The 22,021-nt window shown below is 43.1% G+C and overlaps 1 protein-coding gene across 1 annotated transcript in view; it reads right to left on the bottom strand.

The window, feature by feature from the left end:
* The window catches only part of LOC133001960 (GDNF family receptor alpha-2-like), a 52,852-nt gene that overhangs the window by 4,927 nt on the left and 25,904 nt on the right, over positions 1-22,021 (bottom strand). The window contains exons 4-7 of the mRNA XM_061071684.1: positions 21,378-21,756; positions 9,167-9,279; positions 7,965-8,105; positions 3,398-3,540 (exon numbers count right to left, since the gene is read on the bottom strand). Of these exons, the coding sequence (XP_060927667.1) occupies positions 3,398-3,540; positions 7,965-8,105; positions 9,167-9,279; positions 21,378-21,756 (776 nt within the window). The remainder of the gene's footprint in view (positions 1-3,397; positions 3,541-7,964; positions 8,106-9,166; positions 9,280-21,377; positions 21,757-22,021) is intronic.

Genomic DNA, 22,021 nt, shown 5'->3' with positions numbered 1-22,021 from the left:
GTACATAGAAAAAAAAAAGCATCTACTCAGATGTTATCTACCAGCACCTCATCTTCCAGCCAAGCAAGGAAACACATAAAGGAGAAAATAAATAATGAAACAAGAAAATTGTGCTCAACTATAATAACAAGACAGGCAATTTTTCCTATTTTACCTATAGGAGAGAAGCAAAAAAAAGAAATAGAGTGAGATGGAGAAAGAAGGGGTGTCTCAAGTACCCCCGGTTATCGCAGTACCTGTGCTCGTGTAGCCACCCACTGCATTGCAAAGAAATGGTTAACTGACAGTTGCCAAAATCAGGAGAAACAACTACGGGTAGCTTGACAATGTACCAAACACATCCGCGACTAAAAGCCAATTAATTAGCAAGGGCAGTGATGTGTGGCAGCAGCCTGTTGACATGAGTCCAGATCTCTGACTGCAGCCAATATCCACACACACACTTAGACTGGTGAAGGTACACATGCACAAAAACAAGTGGCTAAAAGCACAAACATGCACCGTGACTGAATACAGAAAATGTCAAAACAGGCATTTATTCAGTCATTTATTCAGGCTTTAATTCATGCACAGAAAGAAAAGAGATGATGGAAAAACTCCACAATTATTTGTTTGAACTGTTGATACGAGTATATCACGTTCGTCAATGAGCTTACTCAGGTAAATACACATGTAGAGAGCATGTGTTTTCATTATCGATCCGCAATGTCAAATTTACTGTGCGCTACGGCTGCATTTCCCAAGGCTATACTCATCGAATAGCCCAGAGTTGCGCAGTTACAGTCCACAATCAATTCGATGAAATTGAGCTGAAAATCAACACATGACAGTGTAGCATGAGAACACAGAGACCACCAGCTTCTCAATGGATAGGAGGTTAGAGGGGGGGGGGGGGTGTACAGATCCCTTCGCAAACAAAACTCCAAATGAAACAAAAAGGGATTTGAACTATTTTCTGTCAAGTGAGGGCATTCAAAATTTAAATCATGCTAACTATCATGAGAAACATTTAGTATCAGTGTATTGAAAAGGTATTTTTTCCCACATACAGTATAGCAGGAGTTGTGAGGGTGACTCCATTGACTTACAATGTTTGAATAATCAAGCTGCAGCCCATATGTTTATTTACTGAGGACAGGCTAAAGCACACAACCACTGACAGTGACTTTTTGAATAATTATGCATCTTAATTGGCTGAAAATACTCTAGAGCCTGTAAGACAGCAGCAGTGCGACTAATGTGACTACGCTTATTCATAGACTGTAGATTCTCCTTCATTCAGTCCTCTCTGAATATGTTTTACATCTATCCATCCATCCATCTATTGTAGTGTTCTAATCATAGGTTTGGAAGGAAGGCCAACACATTAATTATCCAGTTGCTGCCTAGAAACATCACTCCATCCATCCATCCATCCATTATCTATCCCTTATCCTTTGAGGGTTGCAGAGGGAGCTGGAGCCAATCCCAGCTGACATTGGGCGAGAGGCGGGGTGCGGGCACTTACACTCAATTTGGAGTCTCAAATTAACCTAACCCTAATCTAAATGTTTTAGGACTGTGGGAGTAAACCCAAAACCATCTATCTTTCCATGCATCATATACTTACCCAGGCTGTTTGCACACATGTGCCCACACCTTTCAGTGTGAGTGTTTGTGCGAGTGTGTGTTACGACGTGTGCCGCCTTGAGATTTACCGCCCCGGACAGTCAATCTTCTGCCAGGAGGACTCATACCATAACAACACTCCCCCAATTTATCTGCCATGGAACTTTGACAAGTTTTAATTGCCAGGCATAGTTGTCTGAGAACGTAGGGCCGCCCAAAATGTCCCTACCAGCTCCCTCTCTAATTATAAACTTCCTGCTTGAGTAATCACACGTCTTATTGTTTCCTAATTACCATTTTTACAATAAATTAAACACCACGCTGCAGTGAGACAGGCGCAGAGCGGTGCATCAATACTGACATACACACACTTGGAGGAAGCACTTCCACCGTCCATTCCCTCCCTGCTATCCCCTCTCTCTCCCTCTGTCTCTCCCTCCAATACCTTTCCGCGACGTACACACAAGGCAATTGTTATCACTGATGTTTGTTCATTAATTTTCCTCTTTGCAACATTTTTAAGATTTTAATTTGCTGTCTTCACAACAATAAGGGCCTCTGCATAAAGGACAACACTGCATGAGCGACCATTTAATGGCTGTGAAAGCCCCTGGAATTACTCAACATAGATGACTCAATGGTAGTCACTCCTTCAGTACACAAATCTACAATCATAAACCTTTCACGCTGCTTGGAGTTTTTTGTATATCAGCAATAGTCACTGGAAATTTACGTTAACAATGCCATCAACAGCAGCCACAGAGGTGGCAGAAGCAGTTAAAGATTTTACAAAGTACACTTTCATACTACAGTGTTTAATTCAGCCAAGCTTGGAAACTGGGTCTCCTGCAAAGGCGAAAAACGTCATTAGTCTTACAGCAGAAGGCTGCATGGCACATCTAAAATACATCTGTAAAACAGTACAATATTTCACTGTGAAAAGTAATCCCACTCAACAGCTGGACAAAAGGAAAAGAAATAAAGAAGAACCCCTCGTTGGCCCAAAGTACCGCGTGAAATATTTCTGTCCTGTTCAAGAGAGACAGAGACAGGTAGTCTTTTGCGGACAATACGCTTCTGTCTTTTTCACATTGTATTTGAAGAGAAAATGAACATGCATTGTTGCAGCACAGAAAAGAGTGGTGTGTTTTTTTCCCGATCCAGGCGGTGAACCCAGTTATGGCAGAGTTGACTGCAGTGTTCAGAGTAGACAGCATTCAGCAGAGAACAGGCCCTGGGCCAGTATTTTAGAACCTCTAATCCAGATTAAAACCCCCACCCCCCATTCCTTTCACTGCCTCATTGTGTGCGAGAGAAATAAACTATTTCAACCAAATGTCATCATCTTGGGTGTAGCATGAACTGTCTTATCATAAAGTGTATGTTCTGATGTGCCAATTGCTTTAACAATCAAAGAGATTGAACGCGATGTGAATATGAATGGAGCGGAGAGTTGAGCTTCATGGTTTTTCCACTGGACAAAATCCTCCTTTCACAGAAGGAGAGTGGAGGAGTGTTTTTGTGGTTCGTCTTGTAATGGGTCGATTTGAACAAATTTATGCAAAGAACTTGATGGAAACTGCTGAAAATGTAGAGAGTGTATCTGTGCCGCCGCAAATCATATCGGTTAACATTTTAAACAGTGGGTCGACCTATAAAATGACAGACTTCAGGATTTAACACCCTTAATTCAAAAAGCCTCCCTGATTGTCGCGCGGGAAGGAAATAATGGATCTGCGTTACACTTTGCATATAAATTGCAATGCAACAATCAGTGCAAACCTATTACCTTTGATATGGCGACGAATGGAGGTTCTGAGGTGCCCGTTGACCAGTCCCATCCCGTCTTCGTCATCACCGAGGGGCCTGGGGCAGACGCACTTTTGTTCTGCATGTTATCTATCCCGTAACCATAGGCCTGGATGGCACTTCCTGCAGGGACAGAGATATAAAGTTATTTGTTTTTTAACTTGCCATCCCAGCGAAAAGCCAGCAAACAGACAGACAGCTCTAAGTCAACTTCTTGGTCTCCTGCCCAATCTTTGGCAACGAGGGAACGAGGGAGGGCGGAGAGGGATTGAGGAATGAAGTAGAAAAAGAAGAGTAAGGAGAGGAACTCTTCTTTTTTTTTGCTTTGTCAGTAAGCTCGAGAGTCGTTCGTCAAACTAATCAAAAACAGCAATCAAAAGCCTACTTGTGAAATCTGTCACTGCTGCTCAAGCTTTAAGGAGCTGGTGCGCTGCCATTCTAAACCTGTTTGTTTTGAATGGGATGTTCTCTTGCCCCATGTTAATGCTCTGGAGCTCGTCCGGAATGATTCCTTGTCATCAGTAAGTCCTCCTCAAACAGTTCTACAGTATACATTCACATACACCGCGCTGGGCTTAGTGTGCAGAGCTTTTTATAAACAGTCTATGGTGCAGAGTGAAGTTAGAAAACTTACCTGGTTTATCTGCAGTGAAAAAGTGATGGTCAGTGTTTTTCATAAAATAAAACAGAATTAATGAGTTAATGTGTGTGGCTTGAATATAAGTTTGAAAAGATTGACTCAACTGCCGTTATTTTTTCATACATTACATAACTGCTATTTCAGAGATCTGTTTGGCAATCAACACAATTTTCAGACCCAAGTTCACAACTTTTCAAAAATAAAACCATTACAGCAACAGAATAAACATTGTGCCTTTACTTTGAAGACAAATTGAGACGTGCGCTCCACACACAGACAGACGTTTGTGAAATTAGTAAAAGAATGTCTAACATGTTTAGTATCCATTAATTATCCTTCTATAAGTTAATCTGGCAGTCACACATTTACGGAATACACAAAACTTTGTTCCATGGCTCAGTTAAAAGAAATCATGTTGTAAACATTGCTGTCAAATTGCAACAGGCAGAGTAAACAGCTGCAAAATATATGCTCTTGAGATGATGAACCCCAATTTGTTTGCCAGCAGTTGGACACTTATGTGGAATCTCTAAAGAGTAGCAAGTCAATCAGCTCAAACAGAGGAGAGTGCTGGTGTGTGCGCCCGCAGATGTAGTGTACACGCATGCGTGTCATTTTGTGTGTCGAGGTGCATGTGTGAGTCTCTGCAAAAATGTGATAAATCCCTGTTCAGTCAGCTTTTCAGCTAGATATGGTAAAACAGGGGCTGAGCACCTTTTCACTGCTCATCCGTTTAAAACATGAGGCTTGTTTCTCTTTGTTCAGCCAGAGAGAAGGCAAGGCATGTAATTGCTTGGCAACCACCTCCATTATAAGGTCAGCATGCAGAGATTACTTTGAATAGATTTATGTTACTGATCAAATTCAAAACATTCCCAAACAAAGGACAAATGGCATTTTCCTACCAACACACAAAGTATAGATAGGATAGTTATGGACCACACATACTAAATGGGATGGACACACACACACACACACGTTAGTAATCCCAATGCATGGCCACATAGCTTTCACATCTCTGTCCACCTACACAATGTTGTAAGGCACACGCACACAAGTGCACATACTATACAGCGAAACACACACAAACACATACACTTGCACACTTTACACAAATAAAAGAACCCTTCAGGTTTCGCATTCCACTCAGCAACACTTGTGTTACGGCTGCTGCTGGGGAATAAAAGCACAGAGAGTGGTGAAGAGCTGGTGAAGTAGATGCTGAGACATGCGATGTTATGCATCTGTTTGTCAGGGTGGGCTATGGCTAGCTATCCCTCTGCAGATGCTGTAAGACGGGGGAATAAAGTCATAAATCAAAGCAGTTGGCTCGAGGGCCTCCACAAAGAATGTTTTACTGTGCCCAAATGTTCCGTTGAGTGATTAAGCTCATTGCCAATGGCAATTCATTTTTTTAATGACTCCGGGTTAGTTTTTTCCTTTAACCCGTAGGCATAGCCTGCATTGCCCTACCTGCAGGGACAGATGGAACAAGAGATAGGGGAGGAATTTGGATTTTAAGTGTGTGTAATATCCTCTGGATTCCTCACATATTTTAATCAACCATATATTCTAAATGTATTTTTTCTTTTTCGACAATTGAAGTTGTATGTTAACGTTAATGGTTTTTATTTCAGTGTGTGATTTGGTTTGTGGATCAATGGAAAAAGATGCAGGTCATGGGGAGCTGAAGGATAATGTGTCACTCACACAGACACACACACATGTATATATACATTCACATCCTTTCATGTACATAAAAAGTACAACAAACAAGTATATTCCCACACGCACACATTCACACACACACGCACATATATGATTGTGTTTATACATAAACATCCACACATTAACGGTATATTAAACAGTATAACACACACACACACACACACACATATACATACACTCAAACTATTCGCACATGTATATATACAGTATAACACACACCTATATATTCAGTATAAACATACATATATACAGTATACCTATAAGTATATGTATCTAAATACACATGTTTATATACTGTATTCTCCCTGTTGTGTCGAAGTTTATTGCTTGACTGCAGAGAGGAGATGCAGCATTTTGTGTTATTTTTCAAGACGCCTCCTCAGCTCCCAGCCTCATCCCTCATCCCGCACACTCAGCTAAAACGGTACCCCAGCAATCTATTGAAATGGTCTGAAAGCATTATCCACACAATGGAACATGTTAAAGGCAATGGTGTCTTGTAGCGCTGATGACACTGCTCGCTCCGGCATAGCAAGGAAGGAGCTGTCTGTATTTTACTCCACAGTGAAAGAAAAAAAATCATAGGGAGGTTTGAGGTTAGCATTCTGTCATGCTGCACTCCGCGCGTTAGGCATTAGATGTACAGATGTTATGTATTTTAGCTTAACCTATTATTTCATTTGTGCAAGATCTCTTCCTTTACATGAAACTCTTCTCCAGAAAGGAATAAGCCCTTTAACGCTCTCAGATTGAATGTGAAAATGACATGCAAATGGTTTCTTTTGTATTAAAGTCTGGGCAGATCTCGCCCGGAGGGGGGATGAGGACTGATATGAAATAACTCCTGTCTGAAGAACTAAGAACATTTAATTTCAACTTAATCACTGGGAAAAAGGGGTGTCCGTGGATAAGCTGAAACTGTGAAGCAGAGAAATCCATCCATCCGTCCATCCTTCACCCCACTCATCCATCTATCGTCCATTCATCCATCCATCCGTCCGTCCATCCATCCATCCTTCAACCCACATATCCATCTATCGTCCATTCATCCATAAATATTTTTCTCTTAATCCCTCCAGCTTTATTTCCTCCTTTGTAATAACCAACTCAAGTAAATTATAAATTATTTCACGTTCAATTTAAATGAAATTAATAAATTAAAAGTTAATTTTCTTTTGAAAATGTAATACCAGGGTCCAGTCTCCTGGTTTTGACCAACTCTTCTTATCCACTGCCTACGTTGTTAAAATAGCAAATACACTTGTGCCCATGGGCTCGTCTGCCTGAGAATGAGATGTGGTCAGGCACATTGTTGGCACGTTGCTATCCAGCAGAAGGCGATTGTGTGATTGACCAACAAAAACCCTTCTCTGAAGTCAGTGGCACAGTAGTTTATCAAGACAGTATTATGCACCTTCATAGGCGGTTGCACAATGCGCATACATTCGGCTCCTCTCACGCCTGCTTCACCTCAGGGAGCTTTGGCGGATTCCTGCTGTTACGCTAGATGGTCTGCTTGAGGTCTTTCTGTTTGCAGATGGGTAGAACTGTTTCTTCTGCAGAGATGTGCTTTTTCTTCTGAACTGACAAGTCCACGATCATACTGGCAATACACCAATGTGCAAACACACCTGGCTTTTAAAAGGAATGTCACACTGATTACTTTATTGCCTGTTACACGCCACATCACCACATCACCACATCACCACATGACCACACGACCACATGATTAATTAAGAGACCTTTTGAACGATCTGCCGGCCGCAGCCCTCTTTTTTTCTGCCGCTGAATTGACTGGGATATGACGAACCCCAGATGCAACTTGCACCGTGCACTTGGATCAAAGAGCCTTTGGATGTCTAAAGTAGCTGGTAATGCCCACCTACTGCCCCACCACTCATTTTTTCCACATTCAGTCTCCAGCATCCAGCCCTCAACATCACATCCGCAGCTATCTCATGGGGGAGCTCCAAAACATTGAAAAACAGAATCTGACATGAAACTATTAAAGTTGCATTAGATCGATGCTCATGGCTCAGTCTACTCTTACATGGCAGCAAGAGTAACTACCGCACCACACACTCGTGCTCTTATCAATATTGCATGACTGCTGGAGCCCTATCAGTTACAAAACACATTTGCAATGCATGCAGAGTATCCGTGTGTGGAGATGGCTCACTTAGGCATGTGTTTTCCGTGAAGTAGCGCATGAAGTTCGTACACTCCTCCTCTTGGTTTCCGCTGCCCTTACAGGTGCACCACGGGGATATGGTCCAGTTGGAGAAGCTGCTGTCGACATAGTTGGGAGTCATTTCGGTCCCTATATATGCATCCACACACACACACACAAACACACACACACAGAGAGAGAGAGACATTAGGACAAACAGTTATGGGTCACTAATGGACAATAATGGACTACATCCATTGCAAATAGTATATAAAATGGACAACAAGACGTTAGTCATAGGAATTAGTTTGTGCTGTTTGAATTTATGGGAAGGTGGTGAAGCATTCTGTTATGCTTAATTTTAGATGTAAAGAGGCCATTATATTATGAATATTTTCAAAGTGGGTGCTTTAGGAAGTGTTTGTGTGTGTGTGTGTGTGTGCGTGTGTGTGTGTGTGTGTGTGTGTGTGTGTGTGTGTACTGTTTGAATGTAGCCCTGCTGTACTAAAGCATTTTACTTTTTCCGTGTTGATGCTTTCAGGTGGAGTCAGGGGTGTTAGATGCACTTTGTGTAACATTTTCCAGAGAAATCCAGGAAACACTATAACATATTATCACTTCATACTGCACAATTTATGACACATGGTGGGGAGGCACTGACCGATACTGAAATATGGACACTTCAGCAAGCACTATACTTATTTTTTATTTTATCCACATTTGCATTTCCAACGCTGCAAACTGCGGCCGCAACATGGCCGAGGTGCTGTTATCGAACATTTGGCTGGGATTGAAAAATATGCACGAGCTGGTGTGTGCACATTGTTTGAGCAACATTGACTGTGAGCAAACAGATGGTCATCAAGTGTTTTAATTAAGTAAACACGCTCTCTGTGCCTCTACTGCCTAATTACTTCTAGTAGTGAACTGATGTCCAGTGCACTGGGGGGAACTATCAGGCCAGGAGGGAAGAAGACGGAGTCGCAGGGCGCCGCCTGCCCGTCATGATAAAAATGAAGGTACAACAGGCGGCTGTCACACCGTCTCTTGCTCCCTGTAACCATCACTCTTTAGCTCGCCGTGTATCTGTAGTTTTAGAAAATTACTGTGACATGTGGGGATAAAAGTGTGCGTCTGTTTGTCTCCTGCCACTTCACTCCCTGACACCACCCCCCCCCCCCTCTCCATCAAAGTGTCACCCCCACACTGACCGATGAGCCTGGCGTAGGAGGCCAAGCAGGCCTGGTGGTTGTCTTGGTTGGGACAGGTGCTCACTGTGTGCGCCGTCGTCCAGCAGTTCACCAGGTAGTCAGCCAGCCGAGACCTGCAACAGCAAACACCAGAGAACAGCACAGACAGAGAATGAGACGCGGGGTCGAAAACTCAAAGCACACAACGAATGATCACGCACGTATTCCACATATTCAGAGGGCCGGACCTAATTTTTTGGCACACTGTTTACCCGGGCGCAGCTGCCAATTGCGACTAGCATCAAACTGGGATAGTATTTGCAACATCTGTTTCAGGGACGTTACAACAGGTGTCCTAAATAGCAACCAGGTCTCACTCACGTCTCCCGATGTTGACTATTTTCACAGCACGCAACATAAAACCCACAGAAAAGGCATTTATGTAAGGATGAGCATAATATCATGTGTCTCCTCTGCATATCCCAGACATCTTGACTGTCCCCCAAACACACTTTCCCCCCACAAAGCCAGGGAGCTGATAAAGATAGTATGTTTTTGTTTTCGGTGTGTGTTTGTGATAAGAGCTTTAAGTCTGCGGAGGCCCCCAGGGTGGCGTTGCTAATCCACTTAAGTAGGTTTATTGGGAGTAGCGTGTGCAAAGTTGGTCTGTCTGTACTGTTCACATCACAGCTGCCCACTAAGTGAATCACAATCCATTGCACATTTCTCCCTCTCTTCTCCTTCCTTTGGTGGCTCGCTTTCTCCCTCTCCCTCCGTCATGACTCATTCTCTCTGACCCGTTCTGACCAATTTTTTCAGCCTTTAGTTCAAAGGTACTCAAATGCACCTCGGGCAGCAGTGTCCTTTTCTAACACAAACAAGCATGCACGCACACACACACACACACACGCATATGTGCGCTCACACATACAGACACACACACATATATGACTGAATGTGTTTTCTGGCTGGTGTCCACTTGGTTCCTAACTTTTGGGAAACTTGTGCTACCTGATAAACAGCCGTTTGAGTTTGAGTTGACTCATTGATGACAGCTGCTCTGATGGCCTGCTCCTCTTGTCTCAGTCTCTCAAAGAGTCATTTGTTTCTCTGTCTTTTTTACAAAGAGCCGTGAGGGTGGATTTTAATAGCAATACATCATAATCTGATTAATTGAGACACTGCCATAAATAATTGAAGTGCCATCCAGATGCCAGCCAGAGTGCGAGGATTTATCTAAGCCAGTGATGTCAGGAGGCCACTGCCTGTATCCTGGGATATTCTAATATTTGGGAGAAATACCATCATGTACAATAGATAGTTTTTAGCATCAAGACTGTGAAAGAAGATAATGTTGGTATTCTGCACCGAATCAGAGTATAATTAAGCTTCCAATCTCCATTTGTGAGCTAATAAATCTATCTTGTCTGTAGATTAATTTAACACACAGGAGATGGTATCAATCTTCTCTTGTAATTATCAATGTGAAAGTTACTACACACATTTTCAAAAGCTGTCCTTTAAAGCATTTTGTCAACCACGTTTTTGTCTTGAGGCCAAACTCAGACGTTATGTCTTTCACTTTTCCGAATAAGTTGATTTTTTTTTGTCCAATAGAATTACTCTTTTTTTCAACATTGTGAGATTGGGCGTCCTGTCACATTTTCCTTGATTTATCAGGATAATTCATAGATCTTAATGAAGGGAACTGATACAACTATGAGTGTGTGCAATGAGGGGCAGATCCAAATAAAAATCTGGAATTTCAATTAATGTGACTGTTGGTCCTTGGCGGAGGTGTGCGCTCTGCTGAGTGCCATTGTGGTATTTTCTGATTTCTTCCATGACACAAACTGCAGTTCACAAAGGGAAAACAATATCTTTTACCTGTTGAAGGCAATTTTCAGATAAGAAACTATTCTAGTGTCTCAAACTGGAATTGATAACCATCTCATTTTAAAAGACTACACAGATGCAGCACCTGTAAATATATTTTTTAAACAATAAAAAAAAAAAAATGTTGTCAGTACTCGAAAAAATATGAGAATCATAACTTGTTGTTATGTGGGCATTTTCAAATCCACAGGGGACTGAAAAGAGATTCATTGTGACTTCTTGTCCGTTTATCTCGACACCTAAGTGAGAAAGTTTGTCGGATGCATCTACAGCGTTGCATTAATGCACCAACTAAGATATTCATAATTAAAAAAATGCTGACAGCTGCACAGAGCTGACACAATAGCCTAAATAGGTAGAATGTTGTTGTCACATAAATTTAAATAGTGCCTTGTCTTTAAATATGCATTGCAGCTGTGTTGCTTGTTATGTGTTCTATAGAGGTGATGCTTGATCTGTTATTCATCACTTTGTGCCTAATTGGATTAGATGAGATGCATTGTAATGACACTGAGCCTATACCTGCATGTTTATCTGCCCAACACTGAGTCTATTGCTTTCAACCACTTTGTCTCTCAGGAAACTCAGAGAGGAGAGTGCGTGAAACATAGCGAGTCATGCTAGAAGTCTATCAGAGACAGTGTGTTGTTGGGTTGAGTTGGCCACCGAAACTGTTCTGCTGCATCCTGACTCTGTGAATAAGAAGGCAAGCAGAATCAGCTCAGGGGTAATGTGGTGTGATGAGGTAACAATCTCCTGTCTGTCCCTCTCTCTCTTTCACCATGGTGGCCAGTGTAGTGTGATGAGCTTGGGCCTCCAGCAGCAAACCCCACTCAGACTCACTTCATTACTCCAACTCCATCTCCATCCGGCCGCCTATCAAATCATCCGGAGAGACTCTCGACGTGACACACTGCTAGCACATCGAAAGCCTCGCTTCAGAAAACGGGACATAAGCTTGTTGCAGCATGGCTGGAACCACTGATAGAGCGAGTACACAAGTACGCAAACACATGCACACTCAAATATCAATAAAGGGACTGTTAATTCACAAAAGAAAAGCACTCACACACACACACACACACACACACACACACACACACACACACACTAACACAAACACACACACACACACACACACACACACACACACACACACACACTGTCCTCTTCACTAACAGCTCGCACTCATCCACCTTCAGTCTGTTCACAGTGAAAGAAGGCACTTGTGCTTACATTCACAGATGATAAAAAAAAAAGATTCAACAGACAGGGGAGAGAGAGCAACTTTGTTGCACCTCTACAAAGCAACCCTCTAGAGACACATTTTCCATTTTGCTGTCTTCTTAGGAGCAAAGGCTCCTTTACTTTGATGCTGACAAAGAATCTGAGCTGTAGAGTTCTGCGAGAAAGGCAAAGACCACGGCATTTTTTTTAAGAAACCGAACAAGAACCATGTTTCTTTTTAGAAGCGGAGCTTTTTCAGACAATGACGGCTTAAAAACAGTAATTTAAAGTTTAGAGAGGTGTCCTGAGTGTTCAGACAATGGTGTTCCGAAACCAGGATGCAGCACATTTCATGGCGTCCAAGGGCTTTCCATTATACCTCGGCGAAGCGCCACTCGCTGCTGAAATTACAGGCTGTCTAGCTCAACAGAGTTTTATGGTCATTTCAGCCACTCAGCCCCCAGGGAAGTGGCACGGGAGCCCCCACAGAGGTAGACTTCTTTCATCCAACCTGACACTTTAAACACAGTGATTTGGCTGAGCGCTGAGTGCCTGTCCATCCAGCTTGGCAGTAATAGAAAACTAATGGCTTTTTATATGGATTCTTATTCCTATCACTTGATGCCCATGACAAACAATGTGACTCAAATCAGATGAGTGTCAGTCTTGGAAACCATTTCCTTATGAAGGAGGAGAGGCAGCAAGGGAAAAAAATGGTTATCAGACTCCCGAGTCCTCTAAGAGCTTCCTCTCTACATTAAAACCGCAGTCTATTGAGAGTCCTATCTGGTTTAGTGACTTCCCCTCTGTACCCCGTCTACAAATATGACTTCTACGCATGATAATTTCTGTTAAATGTGAAATTACGGCTCTTCTCTCTTATCGCTTGCCTCAGTCTTCCATCTAGAGAGGCTTTAGAAAACCATATCTCTCATACATCTTCAGAAAGCATTACAATAAGCATGACACAATAGCTGCCGACATAATGGAAGTTACATGAAGCAAATGAGGAAAACAAAAGATGTTTCCCTCTGCTCCGCCCCGCAACGCTTTTACCCCTCGCGCCTTTCTTTTGTGTCTGTTGTGTTTGTGTCTGACCTTATCTCTCCTCGTCTGTCCTCTCCTCTCCTCTGTCCTCGTCTGTCCTCTCCTCTGTCCCCTCCTCCCCTGTCCCCTCCTATTACTGTCCTCCTGTCACTCTCGTACAAACTGATTTTCATTGCAGCCTCAAGTGTTGATTTGCAAACTCATGCTGAGGGAATCTGACCCTGGTTGGATCAATAGGACTGGACATCCTTGTGTGTCCTTTTTGTCTTTTGATATTGACTTTGGCTGCCACAGTAAACAATGTGCCTTGGCAAAGCTGATATTTTACCGTTACTCTCTTTTGACACTGCATTGTGCAGCACGGCTCATTACATCATGACAACTTTTATGAAAACCCCAATAACAGCACTGACCTTGTCAGTGGAGTGCTATGAATATATTTTAATAAAAGGTTATAACGTCTGCCAAAGAAATGTTTTTCTTACGACTGAAATACACCTTTTTATTTTCCCATAAATTGTTCAGCTATGATGGCAATCTGCTCTGCCTTCCCATCGAAATTTCTGCTCTTGACCCTGAGATGTGTCTGTGTTGCCCCTTTAGTCGGAGGTGATTGCACATTTTACCCTCAGCTATTTTCTCCTCACTGTCCCTTGACTGTGGCCTGCCTCTTTGGCAGCACTGTACTCATTGGGATTCACAGTCAATACTGTAAAAGGGCAATGTGGACAGATGGCATTCAGTCAAAACACAAGGCAGTTTAGCTTTGCTGTCACATGACACAACCTTTCGCCCGCTTACTCAGCAGAGAATTGAAACCGAGACCAAAAAAATGTCAGCTGACAGAACCTCCCCTGCATTATTTAGCAGAAAATCCAAAGTTACAAGAATAGGGTCAAAACCCAGAATGTGGCTGGAACGTGGAGGGTCAGTGGATGAAATTGAGGATGTAGCCGAAAAATATTGTGGACCCACAATAAGCTGATTATCATATTCATGAAGTCATTGCATTTGTCGTTGTATTTGCATTCTGCCAGGTGTCGGATTCAGCCGTTTATCTGTTTGTACATCGGCTCACTCAGACATTACATGGACTTTTTACAGGGGAGCTGGCGGGATATTGTCCCTTTATAGTCCAGTTCATCTGATTAGGACATTTGTGCTCACTAATAAAGCTCCACAGGGTAACTTGTCAAAGCATCATTTGTCTTTCACTCAACGCACAGCCTCCATCTCTCTCTCTCTCTCTCTCTCTCTGCCACTAACTGAAGAGAGGAGACTTTGAGAAAGATGTCCCTCTCCATCGCAAAGTAGTACTGGTGGCTGTTTACTGAGGTTTCTCCAAAAAGCTGCTAGATTTGTTTTTCTTTTTTAAAATAACTCACTAAAGGGGTCTGAAAGGTCAATAAATCTTGCAACCTCCTGAGGAAATGAAGTTCTTTCCAGTTAATTTAGAAAAACCAATGACCAATGGGGAAAGGCCCAAAACTTGGTCAGTCACTCAAGTCTCCATTGAATGAACTCCATTGAGTTTGCCTTTATGAAAAAGAAAAAGCCGAAGCAAAGAAATCTCTGGTGCGTTCAGGTGACGGGTGGCACAGCAGGAGGCAGGACGTCATCCAAATTATGCTAGAAATTCACATGTTTTTGTTAACAGCATGCAAAGCAGCTCAGTACATGACATATCACCAAAGGCTCTTTGTCGACATCTCCCACGTTTGTGGTGCAGCTTTTAAATCCTGACATGTTTGTATCTTTTTGTCAATTTTGCATCTGTCTGCGTGTCAGAAACATCATCAACATGCCCACTCACTTGCCATGAATCCTCCAGAGGATCTCTTGCTATTTCTTCACATGGGCTCATTCAGACATTTTCATTCTGAGTTTTCATTAGGCATCTGCGTTCTCACATAGAGCCTCTCTCGAGCATGTCCTGAAACTATACAGAGTTTGGTTCATGTCTGAAAGCAGCTTCAGTCACAAACATCTGGGGACGGAGCTCTGGATTCTGGTTGGTCCAACTCAAAAACAATCAACAACCTAAACTCGCATTTTGATCTTATCTGCCCACATTTTGTTTCATTTTGAAACACTTAATTATAGATGACTGCACTGTTCCGTGTTTGGTGACCAGAAAATTGGCTCGTAATCCATTGTTTCTCTTACTTACTCATGCTTTTTGTTTTTGTCCGCACCACCCACTGCAGATGTCTTACATACACCCCCTACTGAATGTTATGTCACTGGGATGCATGCTAAATCAAGTGTGCCGCGCACATAACCCAGTACTGTCTGTTTGGTAATGGCTGAGTAGATTATTCAAGGTTATCTGAACTCCCTAAATACTCTGAGCAAGGCAAACAGCCGTCCCCCAGACAAAGTGTACACGTCAAACAAATGGATGAACGGTCCCTGAATAAATGACAGAGTTAGCAGCAGGCTGCAAAACAGTTATTACCAGTAATTATATAGCTATTAGTCACATTTCAAACTGTTCTGTGTGAAAGCTTTCAAGGAAGGTACATGCTGTAGCTTTCACTTTGTCTCCTTAAGTACAAAGAGAAGTTCAGAGTGAGAATGATGAAGAGTGAACGGACAGGCCTTAACTGACACATTCAAAACCACACATCGACCATTCTGTAGATACGTCTGAAGCCATATTGATAATGTGTGCATTAATAATAGATTCAGTACCATTGGAGGAAAGGATGGGGCAGAGTCGGTAATGACTGCAGCTTTCCGCTGTACCATGTTCCCTTAGAGATTACAGTTAGGAAAGTAAATGGGCATACACTAATCCATGCATTGGAATTAAACGCACAACTTAGTTTCAGTTCCTCTCAAAACTTTTCTTCCCATCTCTCTTGCTCTTCTCTCACCCCATTTGCTGCTCACATGCATGACCAGTGAACCCAGCACATCTCCAACAAAGCCAACGCACGAAACATATGTGAGAGGAAAAGGTCACGGACTGACACATGCTTTGCTTGCAAAACCAGAGATTAACACGACCAGAAAAGACACTTCAGTTTGATGGCTTGTATGAAAAGCAGGGAGACAGAAACAGACTTTTTAGTAGCTGTAGCTGTTTTATGTGTGTGAGACTTTATGCTTCCAACATTGTGAGGGCCATCGTGATTTTGGTAACATGAGAGGTCATTTTGATCAGGCCTTGCTTCATCTGCAGGCTGTTTTAAGATGTTTTCCTCTGCAGTAGGTGTTTCAGCTGCATTTTTCAGTCGTACGTTTCACATGTGATACACTTCATTTTTACCAGGCGGGTTGGTCACCAACACACAGCACACATTTCAACCTCAGTTGATACGACACCCTTGCAGTCGAGAATTGTATGCATGTTTTGTGAATGAGCACAGCGAAAGATGTACATCTACCTGCATGCCTGACGAAGACGGTGTAAAATCTTTATGGATGTTTTACCAGCCACCAAACTGGGAAGGATTTCTCCCGGTGCTGCTGATGCTCAGGCTGACAGACAGTCAGTGTGTTGGTGACGGGAGACAGAGACAAAGAGCGTTCTCCTCCTGTTCTTTTCAATGTCATTCAGTTCCAACATTCGAAACTAAACAGCGGGTCTTGTGATTGAGTTAGCAGCATTATGGATGCTCACCTGTACATACAAATTCTCTAAATGCACACGCAGCACTCTTTATCTCATAGGGAATGGAGGTTATTGATGAGAGGGGATGGCGAAATTGACAGGTTATTAAGCGGGATACATTTTTGGTCATTTCAGTTTTAAGGTGATGGCATTCCCCATTATCCCCCTCCAAATAGGCCACTGCTTCGACGACACCAACCAGAGTCTACAGAGCTTTTTAGTGTCTCTCAGCTCATTGTATTGGTTTTTGATCTCATTTTTCTGTTATAGTTAATTATCACTCCTCTCATCTTAGAGAAATATAAAAATATGTAAATGTTATGCAGCATGAAATAATAAACAGAAAATCGGATTAATCCGCGTACAAGTTGTGACATTTGCTTCTGATTGATGACACCTCGTTCACATATACATATTTAATATAGGAGGTTGAATATGCATTGTTACATACACATTATGATCTTATTTTCTATTCACACTAAACATATTGAGCAATATATTCCGATGCAGCTTTTTTTCCTCATCTTAGTCTGTGTTGCTCATTAAAGTTGCAGCTTACCACAGAGAACTGACCGTATGTGTGAACAGGTGGTTAGGGAGGAATTAGAGACCAAGGAGCACATTAAGAGGCCTCATGTTCACGGACTGCAAAATTGCAAGTGTGCATGTGAGAGTGAAAGTTAAAGTGAGAAAAACTGATGACAAAAGTGAAATATCCGGATTTCTACAAGCTTTGCCTGAGAGGCCACAGGGTGATGCCATCTGGGCACTTATTCTCCTTATACTGTTCCCCCTTAGTGAAGGTTTGATTTCTCAGGTCCAAGAGTCGACTTTTGATTTAGGGCAGGTGTGTGTGTGTGTGTGTGTGCGTGTGTGTGTGTAAGTGTGGATCTGCTGTGAGAGAGTGCAGTACTCTGAGTTTTCTGTAAGCAGAGGCGGCCTGGTAGGCTACATCTCCTTAACTGGGTCAGCTTATACCTGTACAGTGATCGATTGTCTCTCAGCACCAAACTTTGAAAACCAGTGGCCAAAGAACTCAATCAAAAAGCACCCAGTGAGCCCAGAGACCAGGAGATATAAATCAAAGATAGAAATGCTGCATTGATCCCACGGACAATCAATACAGTACATGTATACAACTCAATGCTCTCTGGGTTCGACTGAAATGGGCTTGTGCTGCAGGAACTGACATGGAGATGTATAGGGACTTTCTCTGCTTGCATTTTTATACATGGACACACACATACTCAAACTATACTAACACAAAAACGGCAGATCTAAATATAGCCTATTGTCACAGTGTGGACTCAGCAGTCCCTAATGAATAGATGTTGGATCCATTGAAAAGATGGTGAGAACAGAGGAGTGGAGAAGCAGAGAGGATGATGAGAGGAGATGAGAGGGAGAGGAAGGGAGAAGAGGGAGACGAGTGGAGACAAGAGGAAGAGGACAGGAGATTAGAGGAGAGGATAGGAAGTGGAGAGGAGAGGAGATGAAGTGATGACATTATTACAGAAAGAACAAATATAATAACTGCAGCAGAAGAAGAACCAGGTGTAAGGAAGAAGAGCTGCTCTATTTAACACTTGTTTTCTGTCCAACCACAGTCCCTAGATCTCCAGACTATGTCAACAATTACCTGCATGCAGACTAAAAAGATAATGAAATCTTCCAGTGCAATATGCCACCTAAGCCCAAGCCAAAATTATATATTTGAAATCCTTTCAAATATTTTTTTTTCTTTGATTGAGCTCTGGACTCTGGACTGGAAAAATCTACACTCTCTAAGGTGAATCAGCCAATCTGGCATCCTGCATGCTCACGGTGTCAGTCCAAAAAGTATATTCAAGGCAGTGTTCCAATGAAAAGCAACAAACTGCTGGCCTTTTGAAGTTTGAAATAAATAATGAAATAGGCAAATGTACATTTTTAAATCCGTTTTGACTAGACCGTGTTTCGAGCCCTGACCCGTTATTCATCGGAATGTATTGCAGGGGGGGAGGCTTGTGTTTGAGATGGCTAGCAGAGTCTGCTGATCCATAACTGTGTGACCGAACCACTGACCTCCAACCTGCTGCAGTAGCTTTACGGCCCACATCGATTGTGTGACCATCCCTCGCTCCCCTCCCTCTCGCTCCATGTCTCATTATCTCTCCCTCCTTCTCTTCCTCTTCCTCTCTCTCTCTCTCTCTCTCTCTCTCTCTCTCTCTCTCTCCCGTCCCATGTGTTAAAATGAAAAAGGGGCTCATGCAAGAAGGGTATTCCCTGTTGGAGTAAGAGTCAGACGAAGCATCCCCAGGGGACGGAGGCCTGTCGTTGAATGAGCTCCTCCTGCTTTTATCAATGCATCTCGGAGAACAGAGCCAGGGAAAGTTTCCCTTGGTGTTGCACTTGAGCGGTGCTGTGACTTGCGTGTTTAAAAAGTTGGGGGAGGGCTCTTTGTCGAGCTGTTCAATTGTGTTTATCACCGAGGTTGCACAAAACAAAACCTTAATCTGTGGACTTTGTCTCCATTAGCATGACAAATGAGCTTTAAATTCAATTTGCTTTTATAACACACTGAAGGTGCAGAGTCAATTAAGAGAACAGTGTGCTGGCTACTGCGATATCTCATAAATTATCCAATCAAATGAACTGGACAATCAGTGTTTCTTCCAGGGCCAGACAGAGGACAAGAAGGAATATGTCACATGGTGATGGCGGTGATTGCAGACACCTCTGGGCAGGATAACATCACCTGTCAGAGAGCAGCCTGAGTCCAGCACTGACTTTAATTAAGTTGTAGCGGCATTCGCTCGCATGGTGGCAATTATTCACCGCGGGCGAGTGCAGCCCTGAAACACCGGGTTATTAAAGTCACGTTCAAGCTCGTTGTGGTTGTGTGTAGAACGATTGTGCGTTTGCACGTGTGACTGCTTAATGGTTTTTGGCCTGTTGTTGCTCTGGCCAGCATGTGTCCGTACTGTACAAGTGCATGCGCTCATCGAGCTGTTGACCTCAGTGGGGCATTACAGAGCCACAGATAATGAGCTTTAACGTTCTATTTCATCAGGAGGAGCACAGCAAGACACCTGAGGGTCTAAAGGTCAAAGAAAGCAGCTCAGCCTGAAAACAGATTACACAGTGCAGGCAAGCAGGTAATTATCAAGACAACCATAAATCGAAGGAGAGGCAATAGTTTCCCTACTTTAGCAGAGCAGTGGTTGGATTTAGTGTCGGTGGAGAGGAATTGGGTTTTCACCATTATGCTCAGCCTGAGAAGCTGCTCTCCTCCATGGAAACAGGAGGACTGGGATGTACCACTGAAATACCAGTCACAAGGAGGTGTTGTGCAAAGTTATTTAGCCTGATTTGAACTGGTGTCAATCATGCTACCGCCAAACGAACAATTGGGTGATTAAAATAGAGCAAGTGAAACAAAATGATGACAAATTTTTTCCCACTTACATTTATCCTTTATCTGGCTATTAATCACATTGTGCAACACATTATTAATATTAGTGCACGAGAACTGAGTCGATGAATTGTATTGGTTTTCGCGTCTGCCACAGCAACAGCTGCGAAATGTTTTAAACCCACAAATTCTGTCCCGTCTCTTATTGTCACTGACTTGTATCAGCTGCCTAATCATCTGTTACACTGGGAAATGGAAAAAGTAGCCAAAAGTTTACCCTGCTGATAAGTCTCACATCATGAGTATTATTTTTAGCACACAGCTTCCGAGGGTCTAACACTTGGTCGAACACCATTAGGCTCATAAATGAGCTTTTAAATGCCTAGAATTAATTCAAATGTCTCACATTTGTGTGCCGTTAGACTAATGAACGCAGTGCGTCTCTCCCCAGACTGCTTGGATGTGTTTCCTATCGAGGACCAGATGCAGCACATGGTTCCAGGGGTAAAAAGATCCTGACAGCTGATCAGGCTGACACTGCAACTGCTGTGTTTCACCTGCTCTGGGCGGCACTGACACAAAGAAACATGTCACGGCTGGGTAGGTGTGAATTGAATCTGGCCGCTCGAATCCAATAGAGGCCCCATGCAGCCAAAGTGATCCACTAATGTTTTGTTCGGCTTAATTGAGCGTTGTCCCTTCAACTTAGCCTCACATCTTCTTCCTGCGTCTAATAGCAGCAGCTTCCCTGAAACTCTAATTACTTTGCTGGCAGAGTTACAGCAGAGAAATACAAACTTTTGGATGCCATGGGAGCAGCGAGATTTCCATCAAAACAGGAACTCTCTATAATGCACAAATTCAATTTTCTTTCTCTAATATTTCCAAGAATGTTAGAAGATAATGAATCTTCACATGTGTCAAAACTCTGTCGCTCAAACCGACAAAACTGACATGAACACACATAAAATGAACGTTTGCCCCGCCGCTCGTCACACACAGCACACTTTCTCTTTCTCCTTCTCTGCCCTTAACACCCTCTACCTCACCTGCAGAGCGAGTCCTGGCGGCAGACCCTGCGTAGCTCCAGGCAGTTGGGCTTCTCCTTGTCTTTGTAGGAGCAATCGGGCACGATTGTCTGCCTGCGTCGCTCAGCGCAGCCCACGGTCTGGCAGGGGCAGAAGAGCAGACGGTGGCTGAACTCGGCTGGCACGCGGTCCAGGAACATCCTCAGCGCTTTGTGGCAGCGCTTCTTGCTGCAGCTTTCGCCCTTGTTGGGGTCCTCCTTGCTGCAGGTCGCGATGTAGGAGGAGCGTTGCTTCTTGCAGCTGTTGTTGAGGTTGCAGGCCTTGGCCGCATCCAGGCAGTGGTTGCAGTTTCTCTCGGCATCGGGACAGTGGAAACCTTTCGGTGCCACTGTGAGCATGCCTGACATCGGATACAGAGAAGACAACTCAGTAACTTCAGTGAAATACAAGATAAGGGTTAGATATCATTATCTTGGCACATACACTTGAAATACTCCGCTGGATTTCAGAGTTAGAATTTAAGCAAACACAACCTGGATCAATTACAAGACAGTGATAACAATCTCTTCATTTACGCTCAACATCACCAACCTTATGTAGCTTACAGTGGGCTCAGCTGCAGTGTGATCGACAAATAGAGAATAAATCCCTGTGCCTCGTCTCCT

Source organism: Limanda limanda, chromosome 5, assembly GCF_963576545.1.
Source record: "Limanda limanda chromosome 5, fLimLim1.1, whole genome shotgun sequence".
NCBI classification, from domain to species: Eukaryota; Metazoa; Chordata; class Actinopteri; order Pleuronectiformes; family Pleuronectidae; genus Limanda; species Limanda limanda.
The sequence above is the reverse complement of the archived record's forward strand: the minus strand, read 5'-3'. Positions and strand labels throughout refer to the sequence as shown.